The sequence below is a fragment of the Anomaloglossus baeobatrachus genome, chromosome 8 (assembly GCF_048569485.1).
Source record: "Anomaloglossus baeobatrachus isolate aAnoBae1 chromosome 8, aAnoBae1.hap1, whole genome shotgun sequence".
Taxonomy (NCBI): Eukaryota; Metazoa; Chordata; class Amphibia; order Anura; family Aromobatidae; genus Anomaloglossus; species Anomaloglossus baeobatrachus.
The window spans coordinates 208,858,713-208,884,833 of record NC_134360.1 but is presented as its reverse complement, the minus strand read 5'-3'; the positions used below and the strand labels follow the sequence as shown (position 1 = coordinate 208,884,833).

Genomic DNA, 26,121 nt, shown 5'->3' with positions numbered 1-26,121 from the left:
ACATGCGCACAGCATTTCGGATTTCTCATAGATTTTGCTGGGGAAGGACTGCATGAAGTTTATGAACACAAACTGCACCAAAAAAAGCAGTGTGCGCACATGGCCTTATTTTGATACACACAAGATAAGCACACGGCTGGGGGCTGCCGCCTGTAGCTATAGGCTTTATATGTGCTGGGTATCATAATATAGGGATACCCTACATCAATTGTTTTATTTATTTTTACTATATGCTATAAACCCGCAGACAACAAGCTGCAGTATATGTAACTGGACATTACTAGTTATTTGCACTAGTTCATAATAGATTCACGTGGTGCATTAGGGCATGTTCACATTAGGGGGGGGGTATTTTCAGACATTATTGGAGTGGTTCCATTCCTCACTACTGTTAAACGATATTGCTGTTCACACAATCAGGCTTTTGAACGTCTTTCTGGGTTTCAAAAACGCCAAAGAAGTGAGCAAAACATTCTTCAGTTGTTTGCCGCTATAAAACCGCCCCATCTTTTCCATTAGAAGTCAACAGAAAAGGTAAAAAAGTGCCCAGTAGATGCCTGGGTGTATTTCTGAGCATTTTATAAACATAAAAAAGCAAATGTTGGATTAATTGTTTGATGGGTGTCAAAAAAGTGCTAAAAAAAATGTCACAGCATTAGCGAAAACTATTCAAGACAAGAAGCACCTATTCCTGAAGCAGTTTCTGCTTTAAAAACTTGTCGTTTTTGACTACCAAAACAAGCGCAGTGTGAACATAGCCTAACTTTGATCAAAAACAGAAAGCCTATGCTTGCTGATGCATTACATTTTTGCAGTATTCACAAATATAACAATAAAATAGAATCAAGCATTTATATTTTAAAATAAAATTATGGAAAAAACGGCACTCACCGGTTCTTGCTGTGCAGGAATTTCTTTATCATTGTGAAGCACTGAAAGTGCGAAACGGCCGTCATCTGACGTATCGGGTGGTCCGCTCCCTCGCACTGAGAGAAAGTGCAAAACGGCCGTCGTCTGACGTGTCGAATGGTCCGCTCCATTGCACTGAGAGAAAGTGCGAAACGGCCGTCGTCTGACGTGTCGGGTGGTCCGCTCCCTCGCACTGAGAGTGCGAAACAGCCGTCGTCTGACGTGTCGGGTGGTCTGCTCCCTCCCCGCTAGCCCTATGCATGTAATCTCCACATGTACCGTAAATAAAGAAATTCCTGCACAGCAAGAACCGGTGAGTGCCGTTTTCTCCATAATTTTATTTTGGATATGTCTCCTCTAAAATGAGCACCCCGGAGCGGCATGGATATTTGCCTGTTTACTATGGATATAATGGACACTGATCGCATGGCATGAGTAGTATAATAGTGTTTGGAGCAGCGCCCCAGATTCTCCTCTACTTTGTGAAGCATTTATATTTTAGATAATCATCAAGTACAGCTGCTGTGGCCATAGTCATATGTTCTGCAAATTTATTTAAAGGGATTGTCCAGAATTGGATCATGGCAAGTGTTGGTTTACATCCCTGTAGTAAGGATGACCTGTAAGTGCATGTGATTGCTGCAGCCAATTACTGGCCCTGGTGGTTATGATAAGTACCATCAAGGGACCGCATAGACAAGTGATTGGCTGCAGTGGTCACATGGATGGTACAAGCGCTGCTGGGAAGTTGGCAAAGATCTCTGAAATCAAAGATTGTTGGCACTGGAGCTACAGAAGGTTATGGGGAAAAAAAAACACTTCCTATAAAGCAATTTCCCAATTCTTGGACAACTTATGTATTTTCTGATAACGATATCAAACTCACAGCAAATTATTTCAACACCAATATTAAGGGGGTTTCCAGGACTATGATATTGGTGATCCGATGAGCTGGTAGCAGGTCCCACGGCTTTCAGAGCCGGAAAACAACATCTCTGTATACTGTGACGCTGCTGATTCCAGGTACTGAGGCTCAGCTCCCATTCACTTCAATAAGCACAAGACACTTAGGCTACTCACACACAGAGCCTTGGCACCTGGCCGTGGGACCTCCTAACAGCTAATCACTGGGGGTGCCACCTATCAGACCCCCACCAATCTGATATTGATGGCCTATTAATATTATAGTACATGATAATCCCTTTTATAATTAAATGTAACATGTTATTTCTACACATACATTCAGATTTTGCATAGGTGTCATGTTAATATATTATAATTTGTGTCCACAATACAATCATTTCATATGATAATAAAACCCTGCACATCCATCAGTCACTCTTTTTATTATCTTCCACTTTGATGGTCTTCATGCTGAATGAGGTGGAGCCGTAGAGTCCGACTCTAATAACTTTTTAGCAGATGAAGGGGTGTGGGACTTTTGGATCCGTTCCCTAAAAAAAAAAAATAGAATTGGAAAGGATTGAAGGATTGGGATCACTGACGTTGGAACCCCACCAATTATAAAGCTATATGTAATGGCATATCCACATAAAATGTCTCACCACTCCTCCACATTCACGTGGCAGAGATTGGTTACAGGGCCAGTTAAGTCGAAAGAAGTTATCCCTCTTTTATTTTAAGCCATATTTATTTCCCTCAGCAGGGAGGAAGTAAAGGACTTAAGTAATTCAACTTTTACTCTGCCTCGTTTTAAAATCAATGTAGTGTGAAGCCTCTGCAACTAAGGCCCCTTTTACCCGTCTGTGATTCCGGTACGCATGACGCCGTTTTCATATGTACCAGAATCACGGACATACGCAAATGGGTCTGTGCAGCGTCGGACTGGCTACCGGAGGAATCTCCAGTAATGCCAGGCCTGGATTCAGGTACCTGCATTGCACTCCGGAGCTCTCACCTGAGCTCCGGCGTGCAGCCGAGACTGTACCGCGAGCACCGAGTTATTGATTCCTCGGCGATTGTCAGCTGCAGACAGTCTCAGGGTGATCTCCGGTGCGCTCACCTGAACTCCGGAGATCAGCCCGGGATGTCTGCAGCGGCCATGAACTGAACTGCAATCGCCACGGAATCAATCACTTGGCGCTCGCGGTACAGTCTCGGCTGCACGCCGGAGCTCAGGTGAGAGCTCCGGAGTGCAATGCAAGTACCTGAATCCAGCCCTGGCATTACTGGAGATTCCTCCGGTAGCCAGTCCGACGCTGGGTCTGCGCACACATCAGTGTTTTCACAAGGACTGTGTGTCCATATGGAGCACACGCGTGTACATGTGTTCCACACGGAGACAAGTCAGTTTTTCTCCAGCAGCACTGATGCCACACGGACCATACAGTGATGTGATCTGTGTGACACGTCCCGGAGAAAATCTGTCTTTGAAATAAAATTAATTTATATACTCACCTGTCTCCAGCATTGCTGTGTTCCACGCTGCTGTTACTTGCTTCAGGACCCGCTCATTATGCTCATTGCATATTCACTGCACCATGGACCAGGAAGCAGCAGTGCCAGAGACAGCAGCACCATGGACAGCACTGCCGGAGACAGGGAGTAAAAAGTTCCTGATCTCCATGTGCTATCAAGGATAGCACACGGAGAACACACGTGTGCCAAAATCACAGCACACGGAGGGCCATACACACATTCAACACTTCCGTGAAAAATGTCTGTATTTTCCACGGACGTATGAAAGAGGCCTAAAGGAGCTGATAAACAGCGTAAAGCATCAATCCTAAATTCTACATATGAATGTGAATATAATCATCTTGTACTTACTGCAGAACTTTGTCCCTTTCAAAATTTGATAAATAACGCCCTGTTTTTGAAAGAAACGGTGTTCGGAAGCAAGTTGCTGTTTTGCCGCGCGCTGGTTTATCTATATTATATCGCCCAACGCCAACTGGGTTCTGCAAGATAAAAAGTGTTACTATGAGTCAGAGAATTAAAATTCTTATCTGAAAATTAGTTTTTAAAAAATTAGTTATTGCATCTGCATAAATTATGAATTAGTTTTCTATGAAGGAATCTAAGGTTTTATGATATCTCGATCAATTTCCTACCACATTATGGCGTTTTCCGGGCACATTAGACATTTCTACAGTCATCTTATGTGACTTCGGATTGAAAAATTAGAAAAGCGTGCTGACTAGACTCTCATCCGATTCTCTCAATAGCTCTATTGAGAGAAGCAGATGAGAATTTAGTTGGCAAGTGAACACAAGCATGCAAATTGTATACCTGAGGTCATGTGACATTGGAGAACGGAGGACAATCCTGACAGTGTGAGCATTACATAATCACGATTTGGCAGTATTCAAATTGATTGCAGAATGCATTGCACCGTCCTGCAATTCTAGGTTTTCACTTGACAGTGAATGTTTCTCAGCAGACACCTGACAATCACATGATCGCTAGTCCTTATGGAAATATTGGTAATGCTAAAGCTTCTATTCACTATACAGCACTCAGTTAGCTTTATGTTACTTGGAAAAAAATAAATACCCATAAAGATAAACAAGAAATTGTCTTAAAAATATATTTTATTTAAATTATTAGTCAAAAATACTTAAAACATACATAAAAACACTTGTTTTTATGTATGGTTTTAAGTCTTTTTGACTAATAATTTAAATAAAATATATTTTTAAGACAATCTCTTGTTTCTCTTTTTGGGTATTTATGTAATTTATTGAGATTATATATATTCTGGGCCATTGTTCGGCTTGCGTAAAAAAATTTGTAAAAATTAAGACAGAAGCATTAATAAACCACTTCTGTCTTCTCCAAATTTGTCAGATAGAGACCCGACCTGCTCCTTCTTGCAGGTGCAAGAACATTAATCCAAAGTCATAAATCGTAAAGCCCCACGAACTAATGATACTTGTTAGTTATAACAAGTAGAGGGAAGAAGATGTGGATAAAAGAAAGGAAAATGAAGGATGTGGTATAAATGTAGCATTTTTTAACTCACTATTAATTTAGTGAAAGGTAAAAAAAAATCCCCATTAAAAAGGTACAAACGGGTCATACCCAAAAGGAAAAAAAATATTAAAGGGAACCTGTCACCACTTTTTTGGCCTATAAGCTGTGGCCACCACCACCGGGCTCTTATATACAGTATTCTAACATCCTGTATATAAGAGCCCAGGACGCTGTGTAGAACATAAAAAACATTTTATAATAGTCACCTAGAAGGTCGCTCCAGTGCACAACGGTCGGATGAGTGGTGCCGTTCTCCGGGACTGGCGCCTCCCCTTTCGGCCATCTTGGTCTTCCTTATTCTGAAGCTGCGGTGCCTGACGTGTCTACGTCATACACACTCACCGGTCCTGCGCAGGCGCACTACAATACTTTGATCTGCCCTGAGCAGGACAGATCAAAGTGCACCTGCGCAGGACCTCAATGCCGGCACGTGTGTACGACGTAGACGCGTCATGCACCGCGGCTTCAGAATAAGGAAGACCAAGATGGCCGAAAGGGGAGGCGGCGGTCCCGGAGAACGGCACCACTCATCCAACCGTTGTGCACCGGAGCGACCTTCTAAGGGATTTTTATGTTCTACACAGCGGCCTGGGCTCTTATATACAGCATGTTAGAATGCTGTATATAAGAGCCCACTGGTGGTGACCGCAGCTTATAGGCCGAAAAAGTGGTCACAGGTTCCCTTTAACAGCATCTTTCAAGGCTCTTTTTATGGGTTGAGCATTGGTGGAAAGGGTAGCTACTACCTCCTTTCAAAATGGAGGCATTAAGACAGTTTCTAGACAGTTTCTAGAGGACAGCTAATTTGCATACCCTTTCCCAGGATGCATAGCCTGTAGGACTGCACACAAGCTAGGTCTAAATTTTCCCAGAGTGTGACCCCAATGTGGGAAACATTTTTAATATCAAAAGGTAACAACAAGACAAAAAAAGTGAAACACAAATCACTTGGATATAACAGCAAAATCCTCAGACGTGGCACCAATACATGGTTATTATTTTAGGAAACCACCAACTCCTTTCTTGCGAAGAAGAAGTAGACGTCTGTTCTTTCCTCACGTGTACCCAACAGAATGCATATAGCAAAATAAAAAAAAAATAATAAAAAAAAAAGTGATGGGTGTGTGCACGCATGTAGTTTGTGCAGCTGATTTACCATAATAATGTTATTTTTTTGCTGACTGCTATAATGGATACAACTTATGCACCAAGTATACATAGGACGGCAATTTTTTTTACCCATCAAACTGATTCCACTTCAATTTCCTTTCTGGACCTTCAATTGACAGCTAAGGCTGGTACTGATAGTTTGGATTGTGACCTATTCAGAAAGGCAACTCCCTATTATATGCCTCTAGTTGCCATCCACGCCATGTCACCAATAATATACCTGTGGGAGAATTCATTAGAGCCAGACGCACATGCACTTCTGAATTCTCTTACCAGAAGCAATGTGATATTATTAAAAACAGATTCAAAAACAGGGGTTATTCCCCAAAGGTTATTGACCAAGCAAAGCTAAAATCTGAAAAGAAAAACAGAGCGCAATATTTGGAACAAAAATCCACTTCTTCTGTGTCTGAACAAACCTCTTCTCAGGTAGTTTTTTCAACCTGTTTTAGTAGTGATTATTATAATGTCATTGATATTGTCAAGATCTGTAGTAGGGAAAAACAAGGGCGCAATAGGGTCTTACCCGGTATTTGGGTTTGAAGTAGAAAATGGATGCACTCACCTGGTCCGGTTGTGCCAGTCACAACCCCTGTAAAGACGTATGTAAGTGCTAGGCTGGTTCAGCAGCGGCCCCGTCAAAAATTAGGTTACTGCACAAAACGGAGAAAAGGAAGACGGGTTTTTTTGCCGCGCTATGAACCACACCGCTGAAGATTTCTTAAGATATTTTTATTGAGCCATTCCAACGCGTTTCAAAGGCATAACCGCCTTCTTCCTCAGGGAATAAAAAACATACCAATACAAAAAAAACAGGGTTTAAATAGAAGTTTCACAGTGAGGCCATGTTACCAAGAATTACCTCATTTCCCCATGACTCATAGACACGAGGAGCAGATCTACGTCATGATCAGAAAAAAAGAAGAGGAGGGGGAGGAGGGATAAAAGGAAAAAAAGAAAAAAATTTTTTGTTTAAATACATATAGATTCTGCATGCTTTGATGCTTTGGATGAAAGGAGATTCATGTCCAACACGATGATATGATAGAGAAAGAAAATACAAAAAATTATATATGATAAAAAATTGTAAAAAAAATTGTTTTAGCCAAAAAAATGTGTATTTATTTATGTGTATTTATAAGTGCATTTCTTTTGATAAAAATAAAAAGGGTTTTTTTTTGGGGAGAAGAAAAAGGGATTTGAACCTGCAGAGGTAACATGGCCTCACTGTGAAACTTCTATTTAAACCCTGTTTTTTTTGTATTGGTATGTTTTTTATTCCCTGAGGAAGAAGGCGGTTATGCCTTTGAAACGCGTTGGAATGGCTCAATAAAAATATCTTAAGAAATCTTCAGCGGTGTGGTTCATAGCGCGGCAAAAAAACCCGTCTTCCTTTTCTCCGTTTTGTGCAGTATTGATATTGTCAAGAAATTTTTACCTATCTTGCAGGTTGACAACACCTTAAAAAATATTTTGGCTAATGGTGTGAGATTTGTGTCTAAGCGCAATACTACAATAGCAAATCGCATCTCACCTAGTGACCACACAATGCTCAATAAGAATATAAGTCACTGTTCACACAATTGGTTACCCACATTGGGCTCCTACAAATGTGCTAAAAAAAATTGTGGTTTATGTAGGTTCATGTTTAATACCACTAAATTTACATCTTGTGCTAATAATCGAGAATTTACCATTAAGTCCTTTATTAATTGCGGTACTGCTGCGGTGGTCTACATCATCACCTGCACGAGCTGCCACGTCCAGTATGTGGGAAGTACCTCCCGTACATTACGCCGTCGCATCTCAGAGCACGTCTATGATGTAAACCATACCACTACACGGAGCTTGTCTGCCGCATCTAAACATTTTTTAAATGTGCATGCTGGCAATCTGACATCGCTCAAAGTGAATGCTGCAGAAAAAGTGATCCTCCCTAAAAGGGGTGGCGATTTGACAAAATTGTTACACCGCTGCGAAGCAAAATGGATAATTTTACTTAATAGCAGAATGCCGTATGGGCTCAATGTGAAAAATGAAATTTCAAATGTATTGTAAAAAGTCTCTCTCATGTGCTACCTACTCAGTCGTGTTTCTACACATGTGATGTCATTTCTCTGTGATTTTCTCCTCCCCCTTGACCTTTTTTAAGGGCTTTTCATTTGAATAGTGTTGTCTCAGACTAAGGAGGTGAAAAAACCGAAACGCGTACCTGTTTGTTAATTGCCACTTGTTTTTATACATATGGACTGAATTTTTAAATCATTTGGAATAAAGAAATTCGTTTTTTAAAATAATCTGGAACCTGGATGCTGGAAATTCCTTTCTTCATATTCACACTTCAGTGGGTCCTACTGATGTCCGTGCACCGGTCAGATTCTTATGGAACTCCAAGTGGGTGAGCTTGTGTTTTTTTCTACTGCTAACTTATGCACCAAGCATACATAGGACGGCACGTATACTTACACTGCTTCCAAAAAGCATCCTGCATGACTTCTTCTCAAATCTCTTAGCAGACGTTAGGAAAGGCGCTGATGATTTCCGTACAGAGTCGAACAGTGGTTTTGTTTCATAGGAGCCGGGTCCAGGAGAGTCCTAGAATCAAATGAAAATCAAGTCTAATGGATAGAACCAGTGGAGCTACTGTACATTGTGATAAATGTGTGGGCTCTCCTAAGATGTTAGTAAATAAATAAAATCATGAAATTCTGGGTCATTTTAGAACTTTACATTGCTGTTCCTCGGGTAATCCTCCTAGAAACTTATGAACAAATTGACAACTGGGTGTTACTAAGTAGGGGTGTCTGACACTATCCAATCAGTGTTAACCATACCAGACCGCGTAGGAATACACGCCACTGACAAAGGGAATAGGCGGCTGTTGATTGAGCTAAAAACAGCTGATCAGTGGGAATGCCGGGAGTAAGACCCACACTGATTTTATATTAATGACTTGATCTAAGGCCCCCTTCACACATCCGTGTCTCCGGTAGGTGTGACGTCCATTTTCACCGGAGACACGGGCACACGTAGACCCAAGATCAATTGGTTTGTGCACTCGTGCGTGTTTTCCCATAGACAGTGTGTTTGTGTGGTGCATACGTGTATCTATGTGCTCCACATGTAGACATGTCCGTTTTTCTCCGGCAGCACGGGTGTCACACATACTGCACACTGATGTGCTCTGTGTGACATCAGTGTGACACGTACCAGAGAAAACCACGCGTCTGTGAAATAAAATGCTTTTCTATACTCACCTGTCTCCAGCCCTGATGTCTCCAGCCCTGATGTCTCCAGCCCTGATGTCTCCAGCCCTGATGTCTCCAGCCCTGATGTCTCCAGCGCTGCTATCACTTGCTTCCGACCCCAGCTCATTATGCTCATTGCATATTCACTGCACCGATCACTGGAAGCAGCAGCAGCAGCACTGGGGACAGCAGCACCATGGACAGGTAAGTATAGAAGTTCATGCTGTCTGTGTGCTATACGGATGTCACACAGATAGCACACTGACAGCACACGCTGAACACACGCATATACATACGCACCTACACCACGGACCGTACAAAACGTATGTGTTTTTTATAGATGTGTGAAACAGGCCTAAGAATAAGTCATCTGACACTTTAGCCAGGAAACTCCTTTAAGGGTTTATCCCCTTCTAAGCAAGATATCACCTATTAATTGGATAGTTCATAACTTGCTGATGGCGAGACTCCCAGCAATCCTGAAAGAGGCAGTCCAATGCCACGGCTCCACTCACTACGGTACCTATGGGACTGAAGGAGAAGGCCAAGTACAGGGCATGCGCAGTCACTGCTCCATTCCACCAAGGCATTTGAGAGCTCCATTTTCGGTATTGGGGGGAGGGGGGGTCTAGTGGGAGGACCCCATGCAATCAGAAAGTTATCACCCATCCTGTACATAGGTGATCGCATGATCTGATGGGAACAGTTAGGGCGGCTTTGCACACTACGACATCACAGGTGCGATGTTGGTGGGGTCAAATCGAAAGTGACACACATCCGGCGTCGCTCTCGACATCGTAGTGTGTAAATCCTAGATGATACGATGAATGAGCGCAAAAGCGTCGTTATCGTATCATCGGTGCAGGCTCCGACATTTCCATAATGCCGGTGCCGCGACAGGTACGATGTAGTTCGTTGTTCCTGTGGCAGCACACATCGCTGTGTGTGAAGCCGCAGGAGTGAGGAACATCTCCTTACCTGCGTCCCGGCCGGCTATACGGAAGGAAGGAGGTGGGCGGGATGTTTACATCCTGCTCATCTCCGCCCCTCCGCCGCTATTGTCCGCCTGCCGTGTGACGTCGCTATGATGCCGCACGACCCGCCCCCTTAGGAAGGAGGCGGGTCGCCGGCCACAGCGACGGTCGCAGGGCAGGTGAGTGCATGTCAATCTGGCGTAGCGATAATTTTCGCTACGCCAGCTATCACAAGATATCGTACCTGCGACGGGGGCGGGGACTATCGCGTGCAACATCGCAGCATCGGCTTGCGATGTCGCAACGTGCAAAGCCCGCCTTACTCTCAAGGAACATTAATGTTATCAACATGCTGGGATATGTAGTATTAAAATAAATCTCAGCACTCTATTAGGTTGGGGTCACACAAGCGTATATCCTCTCATGCGAGAGAATCGGGCTGATTATGTTAATGACACTCCGCTCAAACTCTGATCAGTGTTTGAGCCGAGTGTCAGATTGCTGTGCTCAGGTGAAGAGAAGATGGAGAACCTAATTTCTCCATCTTCTCCATTGTCTGTGTCAGCGTATATCATCCGAGTGCAGTCCACGCACCCATAGACTTGAATGGGTGTGGACGACAGATAAACGCTACCAATCGGAGGATGCAAAAATGTTTTTCTCATGCCGAGACAAAAACAAGAGCTGGTAAGCGCTACTCCATAGTATAACACTGGAGCAAGTGTATGCTTTAAAACATCAGATAGAACTTGTCTGATGTATATGTCACGGGCGGGGGACAGATCACAACCGGGGGGCTGCTCGAGTGACGCTCGGGTCCGGGATTGTGTCTGGGGCTTGAGTGGCAGGCGGATCCGGGGCTCGAGCAGCCGTCCGTCGCCCACCAGTGAAAAGGGGTTATTTACAAGGGAAATTGTCTGTGACGCCACCCGTGGTTTGCGGTGATGGATGGTGACACCGCCGCTGCCTAGATATGGGGGTTCCCGGGGCTGATGGATCTGGGTAGCAAGGTGGGATCCCCTCCACGGGTAGGGGAGGTGTAGTCCCGGGGCCCAGGGTACTGTGAGGGATTGCAGGGAGCAGTAAACTCACAGTTCGGTTGTTCTGGTGCTGGATGAGGTTGTACTGATGTGGAGGGTCAGTAAACACAGAGTCCTTTTGTAAACCAAAGCTGAATGCCCGGAGCCTTATGGAGGGGTGTGCTCGGGTCCCACACCCAGATATACAGCCAGGGGCCCTTTCTTCCACACTCTCTGTCTGTCTCTTTCTTGTCTGGACTAGTCCGCTTGAATGGCCCTTGGATCGGGTCCTCTCTCTCAGCAACGGCGGGCTACAACCCTGTCCCGGTCGGCGGATCTACATGCCTGTGGCCCTCACTGCCACCTAGTCCAGTAGTCCAGGGCTCCAACCCCGACTACCAACCTCTCCAGGGAGCTCCAACTCTCTCCTGTCAGCTCTCCACTGACTACAGCACAAACTGAAACTTAATTCCTCTCTGCACTTCCTAAGCTCTTCTCCCTCACTCCCTCCTATTTCCCTGGGGAGGGGGTGAGTAGGGCCTGATTGTCTGGTGTATATCTGTGTGGGGACTGTGTTAGTGCCAAGGAGGATTAACTCTTTTTGTGACTACCTAGTTTTGCCAGGGCGTCACATATACCCTCATGTGAGTGAGCCCTAAGGCTGGGTTCACATACGCATATAAATAAATCAATCCTTGGATATGTAGCTTTGACCCCGGTGAAACGGAATAGGTGCAGGTAAACTCTCCCCCTCCTCCGCTCCCACTCTTTCCCTATAATCTCTATCTCAGTCTATTCTCTTTATACCTCTCTCTATTCTCAGTAGCTTGTATTAGATTCATTCTCTTTTTCTCCTTTTTTTTCTTTCTTGTTTATTTTTCTCATAACAAAGTACGTTCACTTGTAGTAACCCCGGATAGGGGGAAAGTATTATTTGCATTGTTTGTACTGTATTGTTGAAAAATCAATAAAATATTTGAAACTAAAAAATTATTCCCATTCCCATCCAGAAAAGAGGGACAATTTTTTCTCACTTGTCATCCATGTGCACTCCTTGTCCAATCCATCTGTAAAATTGGAAGCCATACTGATGGTCCTTATAGCATGCAATATCTTTCTCGCACTACCGATTTGGGAGTTAAATTGCAGCATGTTGCTATTTTTTTCTCATGCCAAAAACAGCTGAGAAAAAAAACGCAGATCTGCACTTCCTCCCTTTTTTATCGAATTGCACTCGTCCGATTTATGAGCGAGCCGTCAGACTTATTTCTGCTCCTTCTTAGATACTTACAATGGGCCGGGACCTGTGAGTCAATGAGTTGCAAAATATTCTCTCAGTTGGGACTTTTGGATACTGAGCAATTTTCCCAAACCTTCCGTGTTTCTTTTTCTGCTCATTTTCCAGTTCTTCAATAAATGATTTGACTTTATATTGTCCGGGCTCCGACTTGTAATTTTTCTGTGTATATAAAAAAAACAAACAAACATTTTTTACCACCAAAACGACGGGCGTTTTGTATTGCGGAAATGTGACTCCAGTACCTGGACTAGCATTTCTGGCATAGACCAATGACAATATTTGCCACATCCATCACGTGGCGTGCGCCTCTCAATAAAATTTGGTGCATTGTACCCCAGGGAGCCCTTTGTTAAGAGGTTTCCTCTCCTGTAGCGTTTCTTGAATAGATTTTAAAGAGTTTCAAAAGAGCTTTTTTTTTTTACAAAAGTATTCTTTTTTTTTCAGCCTTGTGATTTGACTGCTTAGTTTATAATGGATCCCATCAGGATTCGCTTGAAAGAATAGTTTTCTGAGCAGATTTGGGAATGTATCTGCTTCAAAAATAGTGTTGAGCAAGTACCTAACTATTTGTACTCGCTATACTCATAACATAGTACTGGCTAATACTCGCGTATTTGTTCCGAATAGTGTGTGCAATGCAAGTCAAAGGGGAAAAACCTGCAAAGTAACGAGTAACCCGAATTCCGTACTATTATTATTATTTATTATTATAGCGCCATTTATTCCATGGCTCTTTACATGTGAAAGGGGTATACATAATAGGGAAAAGTACAATAATCATAAACAATACAAGGCACAGACAGGTACAGGAGGATAGAGGACCCTGCCTGCGAGGGCTCACAGTCTACAAGGGATAGGTGAGGATACAGTAGGTGAGGGTAGAGCTAATTGTGCGGCGCTTTACTATTCGTGCGAGTAGCGAATAGTGCGGTACTCAGGTTACTCGTTACTTTGTAAGTATTCCCCATTGACTTGCATTGCACACACTATTCGGGCGAGTACAAATAGTTTGCTACTCGCTCAACTTTATTCAAAAACTCTTGATAACTTTTCCTAGTCATTTCTACAGGAAATCCACTTTATTGATTTTTCAGTGTTTTTTTTCCTGAAGAGGTTTTGAAAAATGCTGGTGGAATAAAATAGAAAAGTCTATTTAATGTATTTGAAGCAGATACTGATGGAATCTGCTCCAAACTAGACACTGTGGAGACAAAAGGTTGCAAAGAACACTGTAGAAAAACTAAAAATCTTCGAAAACCTATTCAGCAAAAGCTCCATAAAAAAATAGCGTTTTTTGAAGCAATTTCCACCCGATACACCAATTTGCAGTAAATATGGAACTCTACTCACAGGTGTAGCAAAGTGTCCATACAGGATGGGCTCTGATCTTGATCCGGTGAATAAGTCATATGGACCTCTCTTTCCCACAACGTGATTAAAGGTTTCATCCGTGGAGCACTTAATGTTGTAGGATCCTGGCCCCAGGTCACATCCCTGTAAAATGAGATTAACATTAGGAGACATGCCAGTCAGTACTGGTCCCTCTTCTAACACGGTCACTCACACTGCTGCCTGCTGTGCAACATCTACTCGTCTCGCTATCCATGATGCCTTTCGAGTTTGCAGACTTTGAAATCCATTCTTCTACTAATGCATAATGGTTTCCTTGTTTTTCGTAAGTTCCAGGTCCTGGGTAACAGTCCTGCATGGAGGGCAGAGAAGTGGCCAAATTAATTACATGTATAGTGCTAAAATATACACACAGAGATACGAATACATAAAACAGAAAACCATAATGCTTAAAAGGGTTTTCCCATAAACAAAATTCATTCTAAAGTTAATTTTAATCAATGGATCTTTGAATAATAATAATTTCCACAATTGGATGTGTTTAGAAAAAAAAAGTTGCTGTGCTGAGATAATCTTATATACGGTATGTCCCCCTACTATGTACTGTGTAATGCCTGTGTCTGACCATACAGGGACATGGTCTGATCATACCACAGCTCCTGGGCAGGGGATGAAGCAATAAAAGTATACAGATATTACAGCACGGGATTGCAACTGTTTCTTTTTGTGAGGTAAAACATTTCCCTGTCTGTTTTTTTTAAAAAATGTTTTACCTCAAAGAAAGGATTATTTGTGATCCCATGCTGTAAGGTCTGTATATTTTTTTGCTTCCTCCCCTGCCCAGGAGATGTGCTGTGATCAGATCATGTCCCTGTACGGTCAGACACAGCCATTACACAGTACATGAGAAACTGTGGAAAGAAAAGCGCAATAGGGTCTTACCCCAAAAAGGGAGGAAGATATGTAATAAAAACACACTCACCTATAATGGTTGTGCCAGTCACAACCACTATACAGGCATATATAAGATCCAGGTCCAGGCAGCAGTCCCAAAGTTGGCTGATAACAGAGAGTGATAGAAGAAGGGTCTTAATTCCGCGCCAAGGACTTAATGGATCCAGGAAGAGATTAATGCTTCTTTAATAACATGCACAAGTCTACGCGTTTCTGGAGACACAGCTCCCTTCATCAGGACATTGGCAAGAGAACATCATGTTGTTCTCTTGCCAATGTCCTGATGAAGGGAGCTGTGTCTCCAGAAACGCGTAGACTTGTGCATGTTATTAAAGAAGCATTAATCTCTTCCTGGATCCATTAAGTCCTTGGTGCGGAATTAAGACCCTTCTTCTATCACTCTCTGTTATTACACAGTACATAGCAGGAGCACATATATAAGATTATATCAGTACAGGAACATTTTTTTAAACACATCCAGTTGTGGAAATTAGTATTATTCCAAGATCTATTGATTAAATTTAACTTTGCTTATGGGAAAACCCCTTTAAAAGACATTTCCGGCAATTTTAGCTGTCAGCTTTGTGGGAACAGTTTGAGGGAAGATCCTTTTCTGTTCCCCGTTACTGTGCCCAGTGCAAAAGATCCATAAAAACATGCTTGAGGTAGTCTGGTGTGGAAGAACCTGATCAGCCACATAGAGCCCAACTAAAGCAAAGATCGTGAACCCGGCCTCGCATCCAACATCAGCGTCTGACCTCACAAATGCTCTTTTGGATGAAGGGACAAAAATTCTCACAGACAACTCTGAAATCTAGCAGAAAGCCTTCCCAGAAGAGCGGAAGCGGAAACAACTCTATATTAATGTGGATGGGTGTAGACTGGGAGGTCATAAAAGCTCCTGTAGATGGAATATGGAGGGGTCCCAATGCTTTTGTCCAAATCGTATTTTTTAGACTAGGTGTTCCCTAGTGGCTGCCCCATGAGCAAGGATGAGGCTTGGGCGATCTACATAAATCAGTCATTTATAGTATACCCTGTGGATAAACTATAAATGTCTGGGACTAGAATAGATTTAGGGCCCAAGTCATTTGTTCATTTGTGCCTATATTTATCTAGTCTTTCAGGTTTTTTCACCTTTTTTTATTTCAACCTTTTTACTTTGTTGGGGATTTCTTTTTACTTGTTTGTGTTTGTTATATTCATATCACTGTGTGTGTGTGGTTTGGGGTTTTCAGAAGTTTTTGGCTATTTCATAAATTGTAAAAATTTTATGTAAGGCTGAAATTTTGCTCAAATTTTGTTAGATTTTAGGGGAACATGCGACTTTTTGCATTAGAAAATCGCAAAAAATGTGAAAAACAAAAATAAAAACAGTATTTATGATTTTGTGCAAAATGTATGAACAGCGTACGCCAAAAAGAAGTGGACGGAGGTAAAAAAAAAAATACTGCAAAACTCTTTACCCTTTTATCTGCCCTGAATCGCACGTCTCTGGTGTTGCAGACTCCCCGTACACTGCTAGGCTTCTCCTCCATCAATTCCACAAATGACTTTGTATTGTATCGCCCGGGTCCCAGGTTTTGTTTCTACAGAAATGAAGAATATCCAAGACGTCAGACCAGTTGTTAAAGTTGGGCAGAATATACCTTGCAATGTTCATTCCTCACCAACAAGCGGTTCCTCTCCCAGGCTTCCTTATAAAGAATGTGAGGGATTTCCGTCAGTCTTTCCGTTTCTTCGGCTCGTTTCCATCCAGGCGCAGACGCATTTCTCTGGAGAACTGATGGACTGAAATTGCCTGGTGCTGCTTCATAGGATCCCGGACCCAACCGTCTTCCCTGGATTAGATAATAGTGTAATTCCAAACTCAACAAGTTGCATCATTGTTACAGGTTTTGCTGTAAATATAGGGCCCAGGCCCCCAAAGGAAAACTCAGAATAGAGCTTCGCTCCCCATGACCACAATTAAAGGGGTTTTCTGGTTTCAGAAAACCACTGTACTTTACTCACCCTCCCCAGTTCCAGCACAGAGTCTGTCTGCTCTCGGTGTCTGTTATTGTCTGCAGCAATGACATCACGTAGACGGCGCTGCAGCCAATCAGTGAGTTTATCGGCTCTAGCCAAGTTGATGGCACAAGCTGCTCAGAGCTGCTGGCATCAGCCCTGAAGACAGTAACAGACAGCAGTGACAGAGACTCAGCACTGAACCCAAAGGGGGTGACTAAAACACAGTTTGTTTCCCTACAGACCATGAAAAAGAGTTTTATGAAAACGGTAAACCCCTTTGACGATCATGGTATCATTATGGTTTCCAGACTGTTTTTCTAATGCATCGTTGCAGACAAGCCGCTATGTCTGTCACACTTTGATAATTAGTGAGAGTCCAAGGGATCACTCCCACTCCAGTAGCCAAGGAATCATCCCTACTCAACTATTCAAGTGATCACCCCTACCCCACTAGCCAAGGGATCACCCTTACCCTACTATCCGAAGGATCACCCCTACCTCACTAGCCAAGGGATCAACCCTACCCCACTAGCCAAGGGATCACCCCTACCCTACTATCTAAGGGATCACCCCTATTTCACTAACCAAGGGATCACCCTTACCCCATTATTCAAGTGATGACTCCTACCCCACTAGCCAAGGGATCACCCCTACCCTACTATTCAAGGGATCACCCCACCTCACTAGCCAAGGGATCAAACCTACCCCAGTATTCAAGAGATCACCCCTACCCTGCTATCCAAGGGATCACTCCTACCTCACTAGCCAAGGGATCACCTCAAAATTCAAGGGATCCCCCTATCCCAATAGCTAAGGGATCACCCCAACCCTTCTATCTAAGAGATCACCCCTACCCCACTAGCCAAGAGATCCCCCCTACCCAAGTGATCACACCAACCCTACTATCCAAGAGATCATCCCTACCCCACTAGTCAAATATTGGTGTTATAGTGTTAGACAAACTTCAGATTAACTTTTAGGTTTTTACAGTGCCTATACACCTTAGATTGTGGTTGGATATTTCTCCTTACACCTATCTACAAATATTTAATGGAAAGAGGAAAGTTAAGCCACAGCCAGACACCTCTTATCTATCATTGCGATTCAATGATTCTTCTCTCCCCCAAATTCATCTGTCAGAGACTAGTCAAGAGCCCCTCAAACACATGATATACAATGCTCAAACAACTATCTGTGGATTCAGCACTGGGGTGAGACAAAACCATACCTAAAAATCAGAAGTAGCACAGCCTTATGTTTGTCTCTCTGCCTGTTGTCCCATTCTGCAGCTCTTCCCCCCATGCATTTCAAAACACAGCTATAATCTGACCCTTCAGTGACTTGGCAGTTAGTCTTATTTTGACCAAAACAGATTTTAGTTATATTTCAAAATGTATGATGAGTTCAACGGGCGGGAGAGAGTATGGGGTTTGGAGAAGACGTGGCTCATAAGTGGAGAACGAAGCATATTTCGCTGGTCATGTATATTGCATGGTTTGTCATATTTGTTTGTAATGCTGATTTTTGCAATGTTTGCTGAAACGATAGAGGCTAGTGATGAGCAAGCACTACCATGCTCCAATAGAGACTAATGATGAGAGCGACCACTACTATACTCCAATAGAGAATAGTGATGAGCAAGCACTACCATACTCCGATAGAGACTAGTGATGAGCGAACACTACCATACTCAGATAGAGACTAGTGATGAGCAAGCACTACCATGCTCCAATAGAGACTAGTGATGAGCGCTCACTACCATACTCAGATAGAGACTAGTGATGAGCAAGCACTACCATACTCCGATAGAGACTAGTGATGAGCAAGCACTACCATGCTCCGATACAGGCTAGCGATGAGCGAACACTACCATACTCCGATACAGGCTAGTGATGAGCGAGCACTACCATTCTCTGATACAGGCTAGTGATGAGCGAGCACTACCATTCTCCGATACAGACTAGTGATGAGCGAGCACTACCATTCTCCGATACAGACTAGTGATGAGCGAGCACTACCATTCTCCGATACAGGCTAGTGATGAGCGAGCACTACCATTCTCCGATACAGACTAGTGATGAGCGAGCACTACCATTCTCCGATACAGACTAGTGATGAGCGAGCACTACCATTCTCCGATACAGACTAGTGATGAGCGAGCACTACCATTCTCCGATACAGGCTAGGGATGAGCGAGCACTACCATTCTCCAATACAGGCTAGTGATGAGCGAGCACTACCATTCTCCGATACAGACTAGTGATGAGCGAGCACTACCATTCTCCGATACAGGCTAGGGATGAGCGAGCACTACCATTCTCCAATACAGGCTAGTGATGAGCGAGCACTACCATTCTCCGATACAGACTAGTGATGAGCAAACACTACCATACTCCGACAGAGACTAGTGATGAGCGAGCACTACCATTCTCTGATACAGGCTAGTGATGAGCGAGCACTACCATTCTCTGATACAGACTAGTGATGAGCGAGCACTACCATTCTCTGATACAGGCTAGTGATGAGCGAGCACTACCATTCTCTGATACAGACTAGTGATGAGCGAGCACTACCATTCTCTGATACAGACTAGTGATGAGCGAGCACTACCATTCTCTGATACAGGCTAGTGATGAGCGAGCACTACCATTCTCTGATACAGACTAGTGATGAGCGAGCACTACCATTCTCTGATACAGGCTAGTGATGAGCGAGAACTACCATTCTCTGATACAGACTAGTGATGAGCGAGCACTACCATTCTCTGATACAGGCTAGTGATGAGCGAGCACTACCATTCTCTGATACAGACTAGTGATGAGCGAGCACTACCATGCTTGGGTGCTTGTTACTCTTAATGACCAGTTGGATGCTCGGATGGGCTCGACTTATGTACAGAGTACAATGGAAATCAATGGGGAACTCGATCAAGATCTTCTGGAAAAATGCTCAAGTTCACCATTGCCTTCCATTATACTAGGATGCTCGAGTAGTGCCCATCTGAGTGTCCAACTGCTGATTACAAGTACACAGAAAATCCGAGCATGATAGTGCTCACTCATCACTAATAGAGGCCATTTAATTACGGCCTTTTATTGTCCAGTGGCTCCTGGCATCTTTACTCACTAGCTCTGAGGTCGCCCTCTTGCAGTATGATACTTGTGTGTATGTTCCAGGTTTCTTCAAATCAGGATAAACTGCAGACACATCAAATCTGCAAGATAAAAGTGCGGGATACAAAGACATACAAAGACATCTACAGACAAAGTAACAATGTAATTGTGCTCACTTATACCTTCTGATCAAGGTTTTGGTCACTTAAGGCCACGTCTCACTAAGCAACATCGCTAGCAACATCGCTGCTGAGGCACGACTTTTGTGACGTAGCAGCGATGTTACTAGCGATGTTGCGGTGTGTGACATCCAGCAACAACCTGGCCCCTGCTGTGAGGTCACTGGTTGTTGCTGAATGTCCTGGACCATTTTTTAGTTGTTGCTCTCCCGCTGTGAAGCACAGATCGCTGTGTGTGACAGCGACAGAGCAACAACTGAATGTGCAGGGAGCAGGAGCCGGCTTCTGCGGACGCTGGTAACCAATGTAAATATCGGGTAACCAAGAAGCCCTTTCCTTGGTTACCCGATATTTACCTTCATTACCAGTGTCCGCCGCTCTCACGCGGCGAGTGCCAGCTCCCTGCTCCCTGCACACATAGCCAGACTACACATCGGGTAATTAACCCGATGTGTACTCCGGCTAGGAGTGCAGGGAGCCAGCACTAAGCGGTGTGTGCTGGTAACCAAGGTAAATATTGGGTTGGTTACCCGATATTTACCTTAGTTACCAAGCGCAGCATCGCTTCCACGCGTCGCTGCTGGCTGGGGGCTGGTCACTGGTTGCTGGTGAGATCTGCCTGTGTGACAGCTCACCAGCAACCCGTGTAGCGACGCTCCAGCGATCCCTGCCAGGTCAGGTTGCTGGTGGGATCACTGGAGCGTCGCTTAGTACCTTTAGCTGCAAGTTTACAAGATACTGTAGGTCAGGGCCATAAACTAGGACACAAATAGGTAACGCTGAGCAATGTCGGCATGGCTGGTTTCACTCACTTGTAAAAAAAAAATACCACATTTTGGGGGGCATTTTTCCGGCATCACGGGTGTCACACGACCGCACACGGACCGCACGGATGTGATCCGTGTGACATGTACCGGAGAAAACACACGTGTGTGAAATAAAAAGAATTTCTATACTCACTTTCTCCGGCTCTGCTGTCTCTGCCGCTGCTGTCACTTGCTTCCGACCCCCACTCATTATGCTCATTGCATATTCACTCCACTGTGGGTCGGAAGCAGCAGCAGCGGGGAGTCGGCAAGATCGGAGACCGTAGATCAGAACCACGGACAGCAACGCCAGGGACAGGTGAGCAGAAAGTTCCTGTTCTCCGTATGCTATCAAGGATAACACACGGAGAACACACGTGTGCCATAAACACGGCACACGGAGGGAAATACGCACCTTTGACATGTCCGTGAAAAACGTGTGTGATTTTCACGGATGTGTGAAAGAGGCCTTAGGGGAAGCAACCTGCAGGTTTTTCCCATATAAAGTACAGGCAGTGCCATACTGCCTCTAGGATGCCGGATCAAATCATACCTTCAGTTTAGAGATTGCATAAAGAAAAAGTTATCAAAGGTCCAAAAATGAGTGCATTGATTAAGTGCCGTGAGCATCGGGGTGGGACTATGTGGGTCTGATCTTCATTAATAAGGATTCCTCCCCTAGCTGCCTGCCTCACCTTTTTTTAAATATCTCCCCTTTGCCGCCATGATTAAGACCATGGTCAGCATATGTGCAGTATTATCTTCAAGTTTTTTTTCCAACTTTGGAATAAAATGGCGCAAGAATCAGCGCATGAGCGCACCATTTTATTAAAGGCACTGTAAAGACAAATATGACCAGCGGCGGCACATGAGCAGATTGAAAATTCTTTTATTAGCGCATTCGCCGCCACTGTTCATAGCCATCTCAACAGTGCCTTCAATAAAATGGTGCTGGAGATCGCGGTGTGCGCATGCGCTGATTCTGGCGCCATTTTGTTGGAGAAAAACTTGAACATAATACTGTGCACGGGTTGGCCATAGTGTTAATAACGGTGGCAGAGGGGAGAAATTCAAACACAGGTTAGGCAGGCATGAAGGGGAGGAATCATTACTAAAGACTCCCACAAAGGCCTGCCCCGAAGCACATGCCCACTCAGCCAATGCACTAATTTCTGGACCTTTGCTAACGTTTTTATTCTGCAATCAAAGATCCAATCTCTAAACTGAAGGTATGATTTGAGTCAGCATCCTAGCGCCAGAATGGCACTACCTGTACTTTATATGTGAATATCCTGCTGGTTGGTTCCCTTTAAAAGCTGGGGTAAAAAAAAACACAGCCAAATTGAATATAAAAAAAAAGATTATTAAATTATGTCTGAAAAATGTGATGCAATAGGTTCCATGTGCTTTTTCGGACTGGTGCCATATAGTAGCGCTGTAAAACCAGAATAGCGCAAGCTTCAATTTACGCTAGGTTCACATTTCTGTTGTTTTGCATCAGTCACATGCGTTGCTTGACGCTTGTGACTGATGCGTTGTACAACGTGTGACAAGAATTGGATTCATTGTCGGATTCCCTTGTAAAACGTGAGAGAGAGAGCGATCAGCTGATCGTTCACAATAGCCGTCCGCCGGCTTTTGAGAGCGAACAGATGATCTTCTTGGCGGCCAAACGATCAGCTGATCGCCCGGCAGCCGCCTTCTGTGAGCAATCAGCTGATCATCCGACGGCCAGCTGCTGTGAGCGATCGGCTGATCGCCTGGCAGCCGCCTTCTGTGAGCGATCAGATGATCTTCCAGCGGCCGGCTAATGTGAGCGATCAGCTGATCGCTCACAGAAGCCGGCCGCCGGGCGATCAGCTGATCGCTCACAGAAGGCGGCTGCCAGGCGATCAGCTGATCGCTCACAGCAGCTTGCCGTCGGATGATCAGCTGATTGCTCACAGAAGGCGGCTGCCGGGCGATCAGCTGATCGTTTGGCCGCCAAGACAGAGCATGCGAGCATAATCAAAAGGATTCCGCTGCTCAAAAAACGCTACATGCTGCGTTCCTGCCGCCCGATGGTCAGTCGTTCCACGACTGATCAGTCGGACGGAGGATGCAACGCAAGGGCATCAGTCATAATCCGCCGCTCATACAAGTATATGAGAACAACGGAATACGCCAAACGGATTCCGTTGTTTACCAGAGCCGCGGACTGTGACTGATACAAATTGACGGAATTGTGAACCTAGCCTTATTTCAATGCGAACCATTGATCCATTTGTAAAATTGCTTTTGTGCTCTAGCACATACATCGGTTACAATGGGTCCATGTGCATGATGAACTACACACGGATGGAACACTGGTCTGAACAACCCCCTAAGGCTAGAGCTACAAATTTATATGCCGCACATAAAGGTGGTGATGCTGCGCACCACTGATTGTCAGAGGTGGTCACATTGCAATATGATTAATAAAATCCATATTTTTGGTTGAATATTTGGTTACAAGTGAATTTGCCCTCATAGACCTCTATGTGAGCAGCATGCAGATGCGACTTGCTGGTGACATATCTGCAATGTGGAAGTTTTATGGGATGGGGGGTTCTTGCTGCTAAGTGACAGCAAGTTCACAAATCTTTTTGGTTATGTGACTTTGCCATAATTTGGACACTTTACTGGATGCCATTGAGGACATTGGCTTATTTGTAGGGAAAAAAGTGAAAAATGAGTGTATTGCTGATTGGCAGCATAAACTGTAATTATCAGATATATTTTCTGAATTAACTCTGAAGATGAACAGATTAGAAAAAAAGCCCTGCACATTTCACCAAAAACACTGCTTAACACCCTTGTCTGGTACCATGTGATCAATATGACCCCATGCAGATTGGTATAACTAGTGATTTTTTTTTTCATGATACCAGTCAAGGGTTAATGGAACAGCATACATATCGATCTCTGGTCTTCCTGCAGCAGCGCCAGACATTGCTGGGTAAAGCAGAGGAGACGCTGCCCCTCGTCTCCCAGGAGGGTTTCATGGTACCTGGCACTCTGGCAGCCAAAGGGGGCACCTCTAAACTTCTTCCCAGCCATTCTGTGCCCTGGTCGCTATAGTAACGCAGACGCCTGTCAGTGTTATAAGTAGTGCCTGTCACGTGACGACAGAACCGCAGCCAATAGCCGACGAGATCGAGCTGTGTAACAAGTTCCTGGAATGTTCGCTTCTTGCTCCGCGTTCTACTTCCTTAAAGGGGCCGCACAGAGTTCTCACCAGAGCCGAGCTGATCTCTTCTATTTTATCATTTCAGTTACAAAAATGGCTATGTGGCCCCCAGGACTAAGCATTACAGGAGCCACATGGGGGATCATTTTATTGCAGGGAGAATTGCATGTTTTCATGGGACTATGTTAAAATACATATATTGAAAAAAGCTTAATATTCTTTTTATTTGCATAGGGTGTTTCATTTTTACTCTGTCTATAGGAAAAAATGTATAAACTTCATTCTGCAAGTCACTATGATTATGAACATATATTTATTTAGTTTTTTATTTATACTACTTTTGCACAACAAAAAATACTTTCAAAATGCAATACTGGTATTTTTGTTTTCATAGTAGTCACCGTATGGGTTAAAAACGTGATAATGTTACAGACACATCTATACTAAATACGTATATTTTTATTTATTACTAGCTGTACTACCCGGCTTCGCCCGGGTTAATAACTGCTGTTAACAAAATAGAATGTATTAACAAAAATGTATTCTGCACACAAAAAACACAAAACAAATAGATATAAATGTAATTATAATGCCTGTCTCCCCTTCTGTATATATCTCTCTCTCTCTATCTCTTTGTCTGTCTGTCTCTTTCCCTGTCTGTCTCTGACTGTCTCTGTCTCTTTCTCCGTCTGTCTCAATCTCGTTCCCTGTCTGTCTATCTATCTCTTTCCCTGTCTGTCTATCTCTGTCACTTTCCCTGTCTGTCTCTTTCCCTGTCTTTCCCTGTCTGTCTCTTTCCCTCTTTCTCTTTCCATGTGTCTGTCTCTTTCCCTCTCTTTCCCTGTCTGTCTCTTTCCCTGTGTCTCTTTCCCTATGTCTGTCTCTTTACCTGTCTTTGTCTGTCTCTTACCCTGTCTATCTCTTTCCCTGTCTGTCTGTTTCCCTGTGTCTGTCTCTGTCTCTTTGTCTGTCTCTTTACCTGTCTGTGTCTGTCTCTTAACTTGTCTCTTTCTTTCCCTCTCTTTCCCTGTCAGTCTGTCTTTGTCTCTTTGTGTCTGTCTCTTACCCTGTCTATGTCTGTTTCTTACCCTGTCTGTGTCTGCCTCTTTCCCTGTCTGTGTCTGTCTCTTTCCCTGGCTGCATTGTGACACGCCAACATTCCATTTAAGGGCGTGGCTGCGCATTCTTCTGAAGTTCTGGCTGTACTGTGGCTCCCAGCTCCATTCGCTTTAATGGAGGCAGGTTTTTTGGTGAATAACTGTAAAGCGTGGGGTTAAAATTTCCCCTCAAAACATAGCCTATGACGCTCTCGGGGTCCAGAAGTGTGAGTGTGCAAAATTTTGTGGCTGTAGCTGCAACGGTGCAGATGCTAATCCCAGACATATACACACAGAAACAAACACACACACACACACACACACACATTCATTCAGCTTTATATATTATATTTTTACTATTTTCTGACATAAGAAAGTATTTTTAATGGGGATAATGTTTTTAAATACTTTGTCAAACTATTTTCAGACTTTTTTTCAGTCCCATCAGGGGACTTGACCATGTGATCTTTTGACTCCCCATGAGTTACATCAATATTTCTTTTCCCATTATATACTAAATCCATGCAAAAGATCCTATGATGAAAATATTAATAAAAAAACACGCTAAAACTATAAAACATATATGTCCATGCAGCTTTTGCGTTCAGCTCAAGGGACCCCCATCCAGTCTATGTCTATGTTCGTACATAGTGTGAATGCAACCTGGGTACTTTCCGCAGATTTTTCAGCACCAACATCCAAAGCATTAACAGGAAAAATGGTGGGTAAAATAAGAGCTTTTTTTTTTTTTTTTTACACATTTTTGCATATGTTTTCGCAGCATTTTT

At 43.7% G+C, this 26,121-nt stretch overlaps 1 protein-coding gene across 1 annotated transcript; it reads right to left on the bottom strand.

Moving 5' to 3' along the window:
* Positions 1 to 1,423: 1,423 nt before the first annotated feature.
* On the bottom strand, positions 1,424 to 24,190 carry CIMAP2 (ciliary microtubule associated protein 2). The gene is made up of 10 exons (XM_075320131.1): positions 24,057 to 24,190; positions 20,057 to 20,144; positions 16,591 to 16,761; positions 16,387 to 16,509; positions 14,181 to 14,318; positions 13,967 to 14,110; positions 12,608 to 12,775; positions 8,542 to 8,670; positions 3,700 to 3,830; positions 1,424 to 2,363 (listed from the first exon to the last, which is right to left on the bottom strand). The coding sequence occupies exons 1-10, from the start codon at positions 24,104 to 24,106 to the stop codon at positions 2,279 to 2,281; spliced, it is 1,227 nt and encodes a 408-aa protein (XP_075176246.1). The 5' UTR covers positions 24,107 to 24,190; the 3' UTR covers positions 1,424 to 2,278.
* Positions 24,191 to 26,121: the final 1,931 nt, after the last annotated feature.

Excerpts from the sequence above, each read along its gene's own strand:
- CIMAP2 (XM_075320131.1), bottom strand. The coding sequence starts at position 24,106 with ATGGCTGGGAAGAAGTTTAGAGGTGCCCCCTTTGGCTGCCAGAGTGCC. Across the intron at positions 14,111-14,180 it reads GTTGCACAGCAGGCAGCAGT|GGATGTGACCTGGGGCCAGG; the intron begins GTGAGTGACCGT and ends CTCATTTTACAG. Across the intron at positions 12,776-13,966 it reads ATGGACACTTTGCTACACCT|AAAAATTACAAGTCGGAGCC; the intron begins GTGAGTAGAGTT and ends TTATATACACAG.